Source organism: Accipiter gentilis, chromosome 10, assembly GCF_929443795.1.
Source record: "Accipiter gentilis chromosome 10, bAccGen1.1, whole genome shotgun sequence".
In the NCBI taxonomy this organism is placed as follows: domain Eukaryota; kingdom Metazoa; phylum Chordata; class Aves; order Accipitriformes; family Accipitridae; genus Astur; species Astur gentilis.
Window position 1 is genome coordinate 28,334,164 of NC_064889.1, and position 17,446 is coordinate 28,351,609.

The 17,446-nt window shown below is 44.1% G+C and overlaps 1 protein-coding gene across 3 annotated transcripts in view; it reads right to left on the reverse strand.

Moving 5' to 3' along the window:
• The window catches only part of SHISA6 (shisa family member 6), a 263,047-nt gene that overhangs the window by 186,854 nt on the left and 58,747 nt on the right, over nt 1–17,446 (reverse strand). For all 3 annotated transcript variants that reach the window (XR_007507507.1, XM_049812526.1, XM_049812525.1), the window contains exon 3: nt 14,909–15,004. Coding sequence is in view for 2 of the 3 variants with exons in the window: in XM_049812526.1 (XP_049668483.1) it covers nt 14,909–15,004 (96 nt within the window). In the remaining variant the exon portion in view is untranslated. The remainder of the gene's footprint in view (nt 1–14,908; nt 15,005–17,446) is intronic.

The window sequence follows — 17,446 nt, forward strand, 5'->3', positions numbered from 1 at the left end:
TTGTTTTGGTGCAAGGACAGACTGAACAGGTCCCATTTCTGACTGTCTCATCCATGCTGCCTGTGTCATCCTGAGGATACCACAAATCTGAACCCCCTTTCTGGTATGCTCTGAAAGTCACCTCAGCTGTGTACAGTGGTCGCAACTAATGCCACAGTCCAAGGTAGATATAATCACTGCATCTCCTTCTCCCACTCAGACTCCAGCTTATTTCCATCAAACTATCTTTCTCATCCATGCGTCATGTTTGATCCCTGTTCCAGTCCTGTTCCTGTCTCTCCTCCCCCAACTTCAAAATTAAGATAGTCATTCCGATTTATTGGATGGCTTTCTTGGGAAATACTGGTGCAGGAAAAGGCTTTGAAAATGGTAAAAATTCACTCTGTTATGATTGCTATCCCCAGTTCAGTGTCTCTTGTGCAGTTCTGCCTAAATATTTCAAGGTACTTCCGTCTTATCTGCATATGAAAAAGAAGCCAGCAGCTCTGAAAGGCTTGTTTAGAAAATCCAACAGCCGCTATGTATTTTGTTTTCACTTGGTCTATACAAATCCTCACTCACATCTAAGGGGTGAAAACTCTGTAATGAGCATGATCATGACAGTGTACGATACACTTGACAACATGCGGACGAGCTCTCTTCTGTGGCAGGTTGGAAGGAGGTGTGTGATGGGAGCCACGGACGTGCCCTGCACTAGCTGCGGCTGTCTGCATCTCTCACCTGCTGCCAGGCTCTGTGCTGCTGCTGCTTGCACATGAAGAATTTCAAAGGACTGCCAGCCACTTGAGGCATCTTGAGAAATAAGACCTGAAGCTCAAGATCTTCTAGAAGGCTTGTTTTTATAACTGAAGGAAAGGTAGGGAAATAGGAAAGTAAGGTCTTAAAAAGATGCACTTGAACACGCAGTTCTGTGAATGGACAACACAAAGTGTCACCGTACAACTGTCTGCACTGCATGTGAGAGAGGCTGCAGGGGAGCCCAGAGACCTCGTCAGGGGCAGGAAAAGCCACCGGAACATGGGGCATGATCATCTGGCACAACCTCTTCCTAAAAGGCAACTCAGAACTGACGATACTTGACAACGGGTGTTGCCCTGACAAGCCAGGGGAGGATGCCTCAGCATCAGTGAGATATGGAGTCACTGGCCTATGTGTGTGTTTACATGGCAGTCTGTGTCAGGATGTACCACAAGGCACAGAAAGGGGCTGGAAACTGCCAAGCTGCCAACAGGACCTGTTTCACTATCTGCTTTGCTTTTGGAGGGCACGGATGGGAGGGGAGCAGCCTGGCACACTGTGGGTGCTGTGCCCCCAGTAGGATATTTCATTTGCAGCAGGAAGGGATCACAGCCTACACAGGGCTTAAACATTTGAGAGAGAGATAAACAACATGGGTGATGCAAGACAAAGTGCTGTGGTTTTGTGGGTTCAAATGCATGTGACCCTTTGGGCTGCACTCTTGCGTGGCACTGGAGGGTGGGTCACACATTTATCTTCTTCTGCTCATCTTTCCTCTGCACTGCTTAAACTCATTTGCTTGCTGACTTGTGCAAGCCGTGTACTTGCCTAGGCACAGCTGCAGCTGGAGAAGCCCACTTTCAGCGATTTGGAGCCTGCAGGAAGTGAAACACCTCCCTGCCAAGCCACTGGGGCTATCAACAGCCCACCAAGAGCTTAGACTGGGGTCAGCTCAACAACCACGTAGGATCTGTGTTTTGCTTGTGCTCAGTTTCCACGCAGCAGCTAGAAGCACTCAGGAGGCCAAAGCTCCTGTGTTGTCTGGGGAACAGGGCAAAGCTGGACACCCCCCAGGCTGGGTGAGTGTCAGCCAGGACCCTGAGCTACAAGCAGGTTGAGGAACCCTGAGAAGAAAGGTTGAGGTGTTACCGAGAACAGTATCAAAGTTGTTTCCCCTCACCAGTGTCCAGAGGCCACAATGAAGCAGTGAGGGTCACCTGTGGCCCCGCACCTCATGCCGTCTGCAAATGTGCCACAGTGAGTTGTGACCCAACCTCTTCCCATGCAGCTGTTGATCAGTTCTCGCTCACCTTATTTGGAGTGTCCTAGTTTTCACTCAGGTCATACCAAACTGGAACAAATTAAGCATATTTCTGGTACTCTGTGGGTACAGGGTATTAACTGTTTTACCAGATGAACCCCTGGACGCTTATGGGACAGCCTGAACTCAAAGAGGCTTCCTCCAGTCTCAATAGTTTGAGGCACTTAAGCCTCAGACCTGAATGTATGTATTACTTCCCTCACTCCTCTTTTAACACTTACGGTAACTTTGCCTTTCTCACTACCTGTAAACATATCATGATTTGTGTTTTGTGTCCTGCACACTCTTGATGTCAACAGCACCTTGTGACAGTGAAGTCCGCAGGCTAATACTCACACTGACTCAAAAAGCATTTCTTGCTCTCTGTTCTGAATACAGAATTTTTAATTCAATGCCTTTCAGTTGCTATACAGAGATGATGCATAGTACTCACCAAACTACCTTCTCTGTCCCAAATCTACTTTACAAACTTTTATCTGCAGCTCCCTCCAAGCACAGACACTTTTCCAGGAACTTTTAAAGCCTTTATTCATATTATACCTCCTAATATGAACCTCAGGTTTCTCTCATCACCTATATTTGAACTGGCTCTATTTTTAGTTTCCTGGTTTAAAATGAATATGAGGACATGCCTTTTATAGACAGTATGCTCTTGGTATCTGAGCCTGTCTTGAATTAATAACAGTAACATATACTTTGGAATAAAACTTGTGTTACATTTTAAACAATTGAGGCAGGGTGATGACATAAAAAGAATAGATAAGGGTATAGTACCTTAATAAAATTTTGAAGGGCTATGTTTCCAAAGAGAAATCTGTGAGTTGTGTGCACGGATATGGCCCCACATAAAGAGCAGATCTGCTCAGAAATATGATTGTGTAGGATGGGGGTTTTTACTCAGCAGATCTGCAGCTCGCTGTCTGCACTAACATTTTTCTTATCGTAGCTGGGAAGGCAAGCCCCCGAGCTCAATCTGTCTCATGCATTGATCGCAGAATTTGAACAAACTCCCACTAGCAAAATCCGGTTTGATTCCTAGAGTCAGGGATCAATTTTCAGCCTGACCAGTAAACTCCTTTTTGTTCACATTATAAGCACATTTCCAGGAACATCAGCTACATTTGAAAAAAAAAAAAAAATAAAAAGGCACTCTAATGTGTCTTTAACTCATTCCTTGTTCAGAGGGTGAAATGCACATTGGGAAAGCAAATCCATCATTTTCTCAAGGGGCAGGTGTGCAACAGCAGCATGGTATGGTCTGCATTGGCATACATAAGTTTATTTTCTGCAGCAGATCCAAGCCAGTGCCATTGAAATCAATTAAAAAATACCAGTCATTGGCAGAAAGTGGGCTTGGAATCAGCTCTTTAGTTGAGGAACTAGGCTGTCGTCCAGAAACTGTATGTCAGCTATATGAATTACTGGCAAAACCCCAGTTTCTCTGTTCATTCACTTGGTGCTAGGACTAGCCAAGAGTCAGAAAAACTGTCATGAAGAGATCTGTTCCTGCTTGAAGGCTTCCTGCTGCATGCACCTTCTTGCTTTGGGCATTGTCTTATCGTTTGTCTCTAGCTGAAATGCTGCTCTCTTTTCTGCAGCTACTAATTTAGAAGGAGAGTCAGTGAAAATGAGGTGTTTCTTGCTTTTCACCTCTTGGCCAAAAAATCACAGGTTCAGTCTAATCACCAGTCTCAGAAACTGCCACAGACCTGGGTTCTGGCAGCTTTACTCCATGGAGTCATGCCCTCATCCAGGAAAACCTTTGGAGAAATCATCATGACTGCTTTTATGTAAGGAAATAAGGGCACACTGCTACAATAAGTGATTGTGGACATCTGTTTTCAGGAGTGTGATGGCCACTGCATGAGGGATTTCAGGACCCTGGGGCGTTTTAAAGCCACTACCTGAAGAGTGTGGATGAGAGAACGGGTTTATTCCAGCTCAGCTCTCTAAAAGGGGTGCTTTCTGGCACAGCTGCTGGGGAACTCAGGGCAACCCCTCCACTCCTATATAATGTCTCTGATCAGTGCTATGAGTGTGTTGTTCCCAAGAGATGATAACTTTTACGGCACTTGCTGGTGCCTTAAAAGAAAGTCAGGAGGAAGAGTGCAGGGCTTGTTTTGGAAAGTCCAAGCAAGGAGAAGATGCTTTACTCATCCTTCAGTCCATAGACCTCCATCACTTCCCAATATAATCTGCTTTTCTCTTAGGGTTTCTTGGAGAACCTGCTGGCCCTACCACTTCCTTAGAACCTCCGGGTAGCAAGTTATCTCCATCTTCAGGAAAAAGACAGATGAGGGCTGCCCATTCCTTCTCCTCAAGTTCTGAGAGGACTGTAGCACTTTGACTCAACTGCCTACCCACTGCTGTGGCAGCAGAAGCAATTCCTGCCACACGGGACTGTAAATTAATTTCAGCCTCAAAGCAGTTACAAAGGACAACATAATGCAGGTGCTCACCTTACCTCCTCCCTACTCCTTGGGAACCCTGCACTGTTTGTTCATGAAGAACAGTAGCGAATTTTGCACTGCACAGACTTCCCTCACCTGTAAAAAAGGTAAGCTACAATCTGATTTCATAACCTAAACTCAATCACAGCAATGTCACTCTGGCAGGTGGGAAATTGCTGAGCTCAGACTCTCCCTGAGTGCACAAAGAGTAACTCAACAGTTAGAAATATCTTCCAGCTAAAGAGAGATCTTTCACATGCCAGAGAAAAACCGGTCCTTCTCTGGAGCAAAAAATAGGCTTCTGGTTTGTAAGACCTGGGCTTAATGGTGCAAACTTCTTAGCACTTCCTCCAGCATATGCCATGCCAATCCATGAAAGCGGAGGCCTTACACTTGTGAGCACTGTGTCTCCTACAAGCCCAAGGCTGCCAGCAGTCCACATTGCATCCTGGCACACAATGAAGAACAGGGGCAGGGCAACAGTCATCCTGGTCCTGGTGGTGACCTCAGCCTGTGGCATCAGGATTGATGAAATGTGCAGGATCTCTCACTGAGTAGAGAAGGATTTTGGTCCCTAGCTGAAAGTACAAGCCTGACTTCAAGCCAGAGATGGTAGGAATCAGCTGGCTTCACTACAGACCTCTGAAGTGTCCTTGCAGCCCCATGAATGGAAGATTAATGGTTCACTGACAAATGTCACCAGCATTAGTCACTATGAGACAATCTAAACGGAAGGAGGTTCTCGGCCAACAGGCTTTGCCATGTCCTGGAAGAGTAAAGCAGTCCTGCTTGGATGCAACTGCAGCTGAGAGGACGAGAAAAGGATGAAAACTTCTACACCTGCCGTCTCTGAAGCAGAAGAGCAATATGCTAACTGCAGCAGGCCTTACACAAGAGCAGATTACAGTTCAGCTTCTGTTATTTCAGCTAAGGCTAGATTAAGGGCCCAACACACTGAAAGTCACAGATTTTGTGCTTAGGCAAAGAAAATTTTATTATCCTCTTGACTGCAACACAATTGCAGTGGGAAAGCCCTCACTCAGCTGTTTTACTATGCACCTCTTAGAGCATGGACACCAGACCTGTAGCAAAGTTGTGGCAGTATTAAGCAAAACTGACTTTAGAATAATGTGAAGAAGAATTCCTCCAGCTGACGAACAGAACAGGAACTTAATGACTAGATAAGCACAGCTCTGTAAAAGTAGATCTGGGACAATGAAGTGATGTTGTAAATTGTGAAATTTAACATTGCTACTTCAACAGGTATTCAGCTGTTGCATACCTGTAAATCTAGTACAAGAAGGAGTAAGACATCTGGGGCATGTCTCCCTCTGGTTTGTCCCCATCTAGGAATCATGGTTCCCATCTTCAACCTGTGCCCTTTAGACACTACCACAATATAAACTAGTCACAGGCAGGGGCCCACATGCTGTCAAGAAATGGAGATTAAACTGTTTCAAAGAGTAGAAAAAGTCAATCAGTAAGTTCAAGTCTGTCTCTCAAGGACTGTCTGCAATTAGTTCTGTGGCATTTGTTGTATAAACCCCCCCAAATTGTCCACATCTTTATACTGTCTATTAAAGGATAAACTGAAGCTCCTAAGACCAAATAATTCCCCTATGAGTGAGCACCATGTCTAGAAACTAAATCTGGAAAGCAAACCTGGGGCCTGTGTCTCCAAAGACACTTCTCTGATGATAAGTCAATGTTCCTCCCAAGTAACTTTAGAAGATAAACTGTATATAACATGCTGGTTTTGCTATAGCAGTAGATTTTCAGGTGTGCCCAAGCTCTTCATCTGCTGAACCACAAGATTCAGTTGTTCTGGTGACATCAGAGATGCTTCAGAATTACAGATCCCTCTGCAAAGTTCCTATCTGCACCCAAGAATCTCCAATTTTTTCATGATATTTGAATTTCTTATTTACAATCTGCAAACACAATTAAGACTGAATGATGACCTGTTAAAGAAACTCTAAGGGTGATTCTTAATTTTAGTTAAAATCCCTGTTTGGGGAGATAACCAGTCTGAGATGCTCAGTGACACTGTAGCAGGAAATCATTAGGGGTTTTATACATCAGTTCTTGATAATAAATATAGAAAAAGATATTCTTCAAAGAGAATTTTGTGGCATGCAGCTGAAGCTCCCTGTTTCATAGATAGCTGGGCTGTAACTGCCATCTTTTCACCAGCCTTCAGCTTAGTTTTCAAAGGTATCTGCCAAAACATCATGGAGAGTTGACAGACTCTCTGTGAAAGGGCATCCGATAACAGGCAGGGCTTTTTTCTTCTCCTCTCAGCTATTGTAATTTATTTTGATATACTGTTAACACACAGCAGAAAGAAGAGAAATCCATTCTAGAGTAATAGATTATTGAAAACCATCCCTGGGAACTCAGTAGATTGCTGGATACAATGGAGATTGTAGGACAAGGAATTGGGAGCAAAATAACTCACTGATCACAGACAGAGAACGAGTTGAGTGATAACTTCTGTGATTTACACTGATGTGGAAACATAAGGCCCTCAGTAGTGGCAGTGGTGAAGGCTAGTCCCAAACTCCTGTGCATGCCTGGGTCTGTAAAGGGGACCACATGCTGAAGTCAAAAGCCAGAGATGCCCCATGACCTTTTGCAGAGTTCCAGGTGCAGGTTTAGCTCCAATATTACATGTTTTGGTACTAGTTGCCAAAATACATTGCTAATCCCAGCCTGAATGTGCACACTTGGAAAGGCACGGGGTGGTCTTTCCCTGGCTTAGACATAAGATTCTGGATTTAACTGTCCTTCAGAGAGAAAGAAGAGGCAACCCAACCTGGCTGCCATCCTCTCTTCCCACCTCAGCCTTGCCTGTGTCCTCCAGGAAGCGTGTTCATCAGGTCACATTAAAAATGCCATCAATTGGCTGAGGTGGGGAACAATATGATCTCCAGCTGACAACAAGTGTCTCTTCACATGCACCAGTGAGGCTGCCCACAGGGGAAGCTTGCTTTCTTGCTGCAGGAAGCAGTCTCCATTTATTAGCTGGCTACAGAGCAACTGTGGGCTTCTTGCCACAGGAAGCTGAGTCTCCTGGCTTAGCAGTGAGATACGTGCTCTGTGCCCTGCTTGTGGTCATTTTTCTGCTGTTTCCTTAATAAGCTCGAGGAAGGCTCTCAGATTAGCTGCCAATCCTCCTTCTGCTACTTGCTCATAGTGTGGTACACACTAGCTTGGAGAGCCGCATTCCAAAACAGCCTCTCCAGGTTATGCTTCAAGCCAGGTTTGTGGCCAGTTTGTCTGAAGACAGAAGGACATGAACCCATCACCTTAGTTATTTCAATTTGTTTTGCAGAAGGTGACCCCAGGGACTGAGGTGGTTTTGCTCATATTCACCCCATTCCTTGCCTACAGCAGTGGCATGCTGCACAACTGCTGCAGGGATCGGTGTGGTTTCTGTGACCTCCCACTCTCCCACTCTCCTCCCACCCGGCTATTCAGAGGGCTATAAAAAAAAAGAGCTGTCCAGACTCTGCTGAGAAATGGACGGTTGCGTCTGAAGTTGATTAAATAATTCAGAGCGGATTGAAATGCTCTATTGCGTAATGGAATCTTTCTGCAAAACCGTGAAGCAGTTTCCACATCCCAATGATCCTATTTTCAAGACAATACAATTAAGTGCCAGAATATGCAATAGTTGAAATTAATCTGGAATCAGAATGCAAGTGATCTTTAACACACACACTGCAAGACACCATCAAAATAATTCGATATTATCCAGGATGAACATAAAATGATTCATTGGGATGCAGCGGGCTCTGGCTTGACATCTCTCCATTGATATGAAATGTCTAACAAGTGTTTAATGAAAAAAAAGACTCAACATACCTAACCTTCAATTTTTGCATAATCTATTCATGGCATATTACAGATGCAGGTATGAAAAAAATGACCCTTAAACTTCTCTCTTTCCTTGTATTAATGAGTCTATTGCAACTGTGGATTACTAATGATGGGGGGAGGCAGTAAATTCCATCTTGGAGCTGATTCACTGCATGTTTTGTAGCTGCGTTGGGCTAATGCTGGTTGCGACAGATGTAATTCAAGACTTCAAAATAACAAATTAAGGGTATGAACCAGCACTTTGGGAAAGAAACTGGAACACAAGGCTGCCAGCCAAGTGACAGGGAACCAGCTATGACAGCAGGGAACCAGGACTGGAGAGAGGAAACTAGTGCTGGAGAAAGGAATCAGAATCCTCAAACTGCTAATGATGATTAAATTAATAAATCTCTCTCCTACTATTCACCTCTGAATCATATTTACATGCCAATGGACCAGTAAAACTGCTGGTTCCTGCATTGATGCTTGTAAAAGGGGCTCAGTTCGGGGTCTCCAAAAGGAACAGTGGTGTGTGTAAAAGGGGAATCTGTACAATGTGCCTACAAGAGGAGGAAGTGGTGTCAGCCAGTATGAATACCTGATCCTGTTTCACCAGATCATATCACATTTAGTCTGTATGCAAAGCTTGCAGCATGCTGAATATTATAAATCCATTGAGGTGTCTGCATAAAGATTAGTTTGCATACAGGTATGTCATTTATAAAATACAGAGCCTGTCACAGATATTCTTCAGCTTGCAGAAAAACCAATGAAGGTGGGAAGAATGTGCAAACGAGGGAACACGATGGATGGGTAGATCAAGACATTTCAGGAAGGAAATGACCTGATCCTCATATTGACACAGGATGTCCCACAGCCCTATCTATCATCATCGACAAGCTTTTCTAAGAGTCACAGAAACATGAACTTGGCAATGACGTCTTGGGCAAACAGACTTGGGCAAACTCACAATGACTTGTGACTCATTTACTCTGTGCTTCCTCTCTCCATACAGAGGGAAGGCATCACCTTCCAGTGGGAGCAGCAGAGACATGGTGCTGGGAAAGCTCTGGAGCTCCCAGGGAAGAAAAAGATGAGAAAGTGGAGCTGCCGCCCACCTCAGCTGGCTGAGCCACTGAAGCAGCTCAGGAAGATCTTGGTTGCTAAATATGATCTAGACCTGCATTTGTCCTCTTTCACGTTTGCCTTTGTAGGAGGTTCTCTTATAAACAAACACAAATGTTAAACTGTCAGATAAAGCAAGCTGTTGCTTTACTCTTGAAACTTATCTTGCAATAAGCCTGAATGACCCTACTGACATCAAGCCCTCCATCTCCCAGTACTGGCCTGTGGGGTGACTATGGGAGCACAGTGCACTCCCCAGAGTGGTCTGAATCCCCAGGAGGCTGCAAGGCACTACCCAGTGAGGTGAAGGTCTGTCCGTGGACTGGCAGCACAAGGTGCCAGGTCGGTGATGAGGTGGCTCCCACAGCTTGTCAGAGTCCACTGGCAGACAAGCGAGTGAGGAGGAGCTGTGACACTTAGCTGCTACCTCAAGCCTGTCAGCTCACCCTCCCATCCTGAGATTACCTTGTCTCCTCTCACTCTTACAAACCCCTGCAGCTTCCAAACCTCGAACCCATGTGGTAGCCACCTTCCACTGCTCTGGCACCATGGGGTATATGGTCTGTCTGTCCTCAAAACAACTGATGCACATGCATGTGCACATGGCCTGGGAGAGAAAGGTGATCATTTTCTAAGGTGGGACTAGACTGAGAACAATTTGGTGCTTTTGAATAAGCACAAACCCCAGCTGATTTGAGGGAGATATTTTCAACTGTGAAAAAGCAAGAAGTCAGCAACAGCTGACCTCTCACTTTCCCCTCTGCCTGTACATGGATGCTGTGCATCATTTCAGGTAACAGGGAGGAGGATATTTATCAGGACATGGCAAGGGGTGAGGCTGTATCTGGGGAGTATGATGTCTAGCTGGGTGTAGGGTCCTGCTAAAGGACATATACCATGTTCCCACCATGAGTCACATGTGCTCAACCAAAACCAGCTCAGACTGGACAGCTGTACCATCAAAAGTGTGCCCTGAGCCACTTTGCAGATGCATGAGGTACAACCATGCTGCAAAACAGTGAGAACAGAGGCCCAGACAGGCAAATCCCACATTCAGGCTGTAAATCTTGCCATATCTGCACCAAATATTACAAGATAAAATGCAACTCTGGGTAGCTTGTATTGCTCAGTCACCAGGCTGGCTTCTCTACACCAGCATAATTTTCACATTGCCCACACCACAGGATGCTGCTGCAGTTCCACAGAGATGCCAGCTGCAATGAAGTCAGGCTTTCACAGCCACAACACACTGACCTGGATACATGGTTCATTTTATTCCTGCCTACTGGCAGTGCTGGAGAACATCCTAGGTGCAAATTTTAGTGGGACACTTAAAGAAAAGAGACTCCTGCAGATGCCCTAATTCAGAGCACATCTCCTAGTGAATCCAGGAGCAGTAAAGATTTGCAGCCTTGAACCAAAAGTGAGAGGTTCCATTTCTGAAAGTGTTATTGGGCGGGCTGTGAGGAAACTTCACTCTTCCTGAGTTTTCCACACATGCTTTTCAAATTGCAGCCCTACCTCTGCACCTCCTCAAGGATCTGGCATAAACTTACAAGAAACCAGCAGATTGTAGGAAAAGTCCTGTTTTTCCCTATAAGATGACACTACAGTAGAGGAGTCTAAAATGCCATATTCCTCTTGCCTTACTGTTCCTTGACCCCTACCACTCAGTTCAACTGGGAAATTATGCTTTTCCAGGAAAAAAAAACCCACTATTTTTATTACTGTTGCTGTTACTAGGAAAACAAAGAAGTTGTTTAGTGACAAAGTGAGATTATCATCTGCTCTACAGAATTGCTACTGCTGTCACAGACTGGTGAAATACAAGGAGTCTAATTCCATTCAGAAACTATTTTCAAGGTCTGAGCCTGATAGTAAAAAAAAAAAAAAAAAACCAAATAAAAAATGCATTTTTACCTGAAACCTCAACAATCATGATCTGGAGTATTTAATCTGGAGTGAATTTATTGCTCTTCAAGACTTGTTCACTCACTGTGGTTGAATATCCATGTGGATGCTTGCTCCATGTCGTGTTGCAGCTGTGTAAGTTTCTACACCAGCCTGCATGACTGAGCAGAGCTCTGCAGAGCCCTGGCAGGAAAGTGAGTATGGTTCATGTTAGGGTAGTCTCAACCTGGGACATCTGAGAGCAGCAAGATGCTCAGAGACAGACTAGGTTGAAGAAGCTGGTTTTAAAATTAGGTTAGTGCACAGAGGGATGTGATAGCTCCTGTCTTCGGTGTTCCTACTTGTTTCACTAGAGCACTGAACTCTTACAGCAACTGCCACAGCAATTGGAGCAATAGTAGCTACTCCTATATAAGCAAGTGCAGGCAGGATTCATCTGCCTTCCTCTGATGGCTAAAAGACCTAGACTGCCATGGATCCCCTCTTGCTAGAGGAGGGGAAGAGGTGCCTAGTGCCCATCCAGTGAATACCCATTTAGAGGTGCTGGTGTCTTCCAGGTGTCTCTACATGGAATTGAAGGCTACTACCTCAGAATAAAATGTCTAACTTCTAGATATCTAACATCAGGTGAGATTAGCCCTGCTGTGCATCTCACCATGGAGATTTTCTATGGCCTAAAGACTTTGGATTCATTCCTAGATCATCGTGACAGACTGACAGCGAAGTCTTTTACCATGGTTTGAAGAACACACTGTGTAGTGATTTTATAGACTTAAATGCCAGGCAGTGATGCATTGCACAATGGAGTGTCATATAAGAATCATAAATCACAATCTTGCAGGAGCTTGTGGATGTCAGACATGTGAATATTCTGATTTGGTATCCATGGTAGTTTGGCATGTCTCACATCTTTGTCTTCTGCCCAAAATAGATCAGCTCTTAAATATTACTCAGCACTTGGAGTTCTGCCAGCACTGAAGACAGTTGAGAAAACACCAAAAATGTGTCTCCCAGTGCAAAGAAATATTGAGATAAACTTCACTGGCTTTGTTCAGTCTAAAAGCAAAACCCTCCTCCATGTAAACAACAAGGCAGGGTGAGGTTATTTGGCTAATGGTAGCTGAGGTGGAGATTTTAACACATGTGCTGGAACTGAAATAGGACAAAATCTGAGTGTGAAGCTGCTCAGCTAAAGCTCAGGACGGTAACCCTTGCTGGAACACCCCTCTCTCCTGTCTACATGTACAACTGGGTTGCCAGTTCAAACCAAACACAGGAATTCTATTGTGTAATATTTCCAGAAATAGTCAAATGGTATAGAGCACAATCCTAATGATAGACCCCCCAAGCCATTTGTTACATCCAAAGTTCCTGCTTTCACAGCACAAATAGGCAATCAAATCATATCGCAGACAAATCTACACATTTGTACAAGCAAACAAGGCAGTTTGCCTGCAGAATGTGTGGAGATGTTAATCACTTGCACCAGTCATGAGCGGGCATGTGAATTTACCATTAAGAAGTAAGAAGCTAACATTATGTAACTGTTCAAGTAAAATGTGAATTTACAAGTAGCTGAAATGTAAAGTCAAAGGCCAATCCATTCTTTTATGTCCATAAACAGCTAAGATGTAGTTTAATTTCCTCAGATAATAAAAGTTTTTTACTCACTTTGGAAAGCACTGCCCTATCTGATGGCTGTTCGAAGAGGTGGTATATAAACAGTCTGGACTCCCATTGCCCGTTCTCCCACCTTCCCAGGGATAGGAAATGTGCTCTGGGGGGCTTCCAGCAAAGTCAGTGGAAAAGGTGTGAAAACCACTGGCCCATCTACAGAAGAACAGAGCCCCCAAGACTTTTCAGTTAAAGAAGGAAAGCAGGTTTTATTCTTATCTGGGAAGGAACTGGGAAAAATATATTGTACAGAAAACTGCTTGAAGATAATCCAAATATCTCAGACAGTGGCAGGTTTTACAGCCCTGCCCAGGGTTATCCATGTGCTTGGTGAAGGCTATCTGGACACACCACTCTGTAGACCACGCCTCTACTAGGGTACACTTGCTATCTCATCCTAACGATACTGGCAGGCCTGATGTGGTATGACATTACTGTAAAACTCCTTTTGAATGGGGAGGAGAAAGGGACACCTTGTGTGAAATGCCATCCATGAGTCTTTCCTTGAACCTTTTCAGTTCCCAGCCCACCCGAAGGTTCATGGTGGTTTTCTCTGCTTTCCTCCCACCAGTGCAGTGCCAGGCTGGAATTGCAGGGTATTGTATTACAAGGCCCACGGGTGCTGCCTCAGCCTCAGTAAACTTTATTTAAGCACACACAGACATACACAGACAATATACATATATTTGTTCTTCTCTGACAGTTCTACAGGACCAACACTGCTTTGGATGACACTCGTGGAGAATTTGAAAAAGTGCAGGAAATGTACGAAAAAAATAAAGGTCTTTTAATAATTTGTGAGTCATGGTCATCCACAGAAACAACACAGGTGCATTCAACCAGGTGAGCACATGGACACATCTCCACATACAGTACATTGTGTCTATATAGGTTTCTCCACATACATTGTGTCTATATAAATGTACAACAGTCTCAAAAGTCAGCAAGACACAAAACCAGATGAGTACTGGCATGGCACATGCTTGCACTCCCAGTGTCGCAACCCACTGCCAGTGCACCAGTGTGACTCAGTCAGGGTGTGGGTGTGAACAGAAAGGTGCTCCAAACATAGTCTCACTGTACACTATAAAAACTCACCAAATATGCAACAACGTCATAAAAGAACATTCATCTGGGGTTCTGGTGACCAGCTACTTTGAGTCAGATCTCACAGTGTTTGTGTCACCACAACTCCTGGGATATATGGTTACTTATCTAATATAGCTACAACTGTCTCTCAACATATATTTTATATACAGTACATATACACAGAACATACACAGAGCAGTATATGTATATTTTTGTGTTTTCATGTTTGTACATTATATCACAGATTATATGAACACATAAAATATACGTTTTAGGACCTAAAAAGAAATAATTTTATAAAATATTCATATTACCCCCCAAAAAAAAGCCCAGAAGTCAAACAAAAGAAATCCAGAAAAGTACTCTTGAAGTGTTAACTGCCTGCCTTTTGACAGCATTACACTCCTTCCCCTTCCCTTTGTAAGTACAGCAGCACAATGATGGTTTGCAACCATGCACCCAGAAAAACACAAAGCAGTATAAATTGTTGAACTGCAAAGTCAGAGTGGAGTCTGGAGTCTGGCTGTCCAACTCTACACTCTCCCACTGTCTCCCTTGCTAGGATTTAAAAGGTTCTGCCAGGAGCACAGTATTTTACCTGCAGCAATATTTTCTAGACTAAATCTACTGACTGCAGTCCAATACTGTTATCTCATAGCACTTAGAACCCAGCTTCTGAGTTATAGCTTTTTTATTTAAAACAATCTTTTTATTTAGCAAAAAATTGTTTCCACTGTACCCTTCGTGTGTCCTCTTCCTAACGTGACAAACCCGGAGGAGATGAAATTATGGAGATCTGGCCCTCCACTTCGGTAAACATCCTTTCCATAGTGACCTGCCAAGGAAAAGAAAACAAAGAAACCTTTATTCAGTGTGTGTGTGTGTGTGTATATACATATATATATATATATACACACATATATGTTATACAGCCTGGCTGTCACTCGCATATATAAGTAGCGAGGCCCCACCACATGGTTACATTATTAATGGCAAACGGAGGGTATAATAGAACATAACAGCCATAACAGCATCAAAGTCTTATTGCTTTATTGGCAAAGATTTACAAAGAAGAACAATCATGTATTTTGATAACTGCCAAGGAATTAACAGATTCTGAGAGGGGAACCACTAACGTGCCAAACCAAACCCCCCAATAGCCGCAAAATTTGATCATCACTGGCTCAGATTTAAGTTTGCTAGGAGCAGTACTCCCACAGAACTGGTCTCATTCAAACCCACAAGACTAAGGAGCTAAAGGATATCAGAAGAGATGTGGCTTTGATTCTTCCTGATTCCAGCCAGACCCCTGACAGCATTCATGTCTTATCGCTAGAGATTTTGTTTCAGCACAAAAGCAAAGGTGCAAATATCAGTCTTGTCCAGGCTGGACCCAAGTCCCCATTAACAGTACAATAGCAAATTTTGTCTTTTAGCTTTAGTTAGCTCTGGTCCTTGAAAGGCACCCCTGGATAGCTTCTCAAGTGCAATAGTGTTCTGCAGAACACTTCCTAGGAGCTTTCTCAGTCCATGACAACAGAGTAGGTTCAGGAGACACCCAGCCTTTTAATATTTTAATATATTAATAAAGAAAAAGGCCTTCTGCCTCCTTGTTACCATGCAAAGCTCTGAAATGAGGACATAGATAATTTTTCAGATACTTTTTATCATCTCCTCCCTTTTTCATGTTGTTAATTTTTCTATTCCTTTTATTTTAGAAAGCGGCAAAGATAAGATAGGTGCAGGGGGATGGAAGTAAGGCAGCCTCAGGGGCTGGGAATGCAGCTCCCTCCTTGTTAAGTCTCCATCTTCCCCATGCCTTTCTGCACAAGCCCGTGATGCATCACTGTTCTTCTGAGCCATGGTGGCTGGAAGTCCAGCACAGCAGATGGTCCAGCGCACCGCAACTCGCGCAGGAGAGCTGAGTCAGGAAACTATGGGGAGGGCCAAATGGACATCAGGGATCCAGGTGGAAATGCAGCCTGGGGCCACGTTCTGGCTGGCTCACATTGCCTCTGACAGATGCTATGGCCCTTTACTATTTTTCAAACACTGAGACCAAATGTCATTTGTTCTTGTATACTTTCAGGCTCTCTGGCAACACTGTGAAAACTATAGGAACAGACACTTTGAAATCTCATCAGTCTGCAAAGTTTTCCTCTTTCCTTTTTAGTCAGTCATTTTCACCCCAGTATCCCAGCAGCTACTACTGGTTTTGCAGGCCATTACTCCTGTCATCAGAGTCCACCTTGCCTATGAGAGGGCTGAGGGTAAGCACCCTCCCCAGGTTTAAATTTCCCCAAAATGTCCCACTGTTCTGCTCTGCAATGGATCTGAGCAGGCTCCAAACCCCACTCCCCATTCGGGGAGGACATCAGCAACTCTCTGGCTGGGAGAGCCTAGCACAGACTTTGCTGTCAGATTAGCATGTTGAAGATCCTCAGAGGAGGCTCACATATGGCAGGCAGAAGATGCTGAGACTTCTAATAGAAAAAGCATCCCACTCCCTTCCCTCACATATTTTTTCTGGTCAAGGTCAGTCAAATGCTCCCTGTAAACTTCTCAAAACACATATATATTGTTTCTGCAGGTTTGGGAGTGTTAGCAGCAAGACAGTTTTCTTCTTACAGTTATAGTAATGCAAGGCAGTAGCAAAACCCTTCAAATGTGGAGGCATCCACCCATTAATTGGCTGAGAAGAGAGTTTCCAGAAAAAAAGAAAGAAGGATTTTCTGCTTCCACAGGAAAGGTCATGGGCTCTTTCTCTCTTCTTCCTATGTAGCTCTTGCAAGCTCTGGCTGCTGTGTTCCTGGAAAAGGGTGGCAGGCATCTGCCTCTGAGTCCCTGGAAGTTATTCTTGCTTCATGAGCTGTTTGTTCTTGTCCTGAGAAGCCTGCAGAGATGGTTTGTGGCTGCAATGCCCAATTTGCTTTCTTTTTCTCTGTCACTTTTCTAAAATGCGCTGAATTTTTTTCTTTCCAGTAAGCCAATTTTTGCTCATATACCATCAATTTCTATGCTCTCAGGGCCAGCTACTCTGGTGACTGACACTCTATCGGTGCCATAAATCTACCATTTTAAACAAGGATAAAAGAAACACACAAATATGTGCTATTACCTCTAGCTGAAATCAGCTGTCTTTTATATGTCCCTTTGGAGAATCTGTTTAAGTCACAGATCAAGAAGGGGAAGTGTATAAAAAAAAAGCAAACATTTACTGGCAGATTGAAGATTGTTCATCAGCCATTTGCTCTGTGAACCTTGCTCTGCCCCTTCT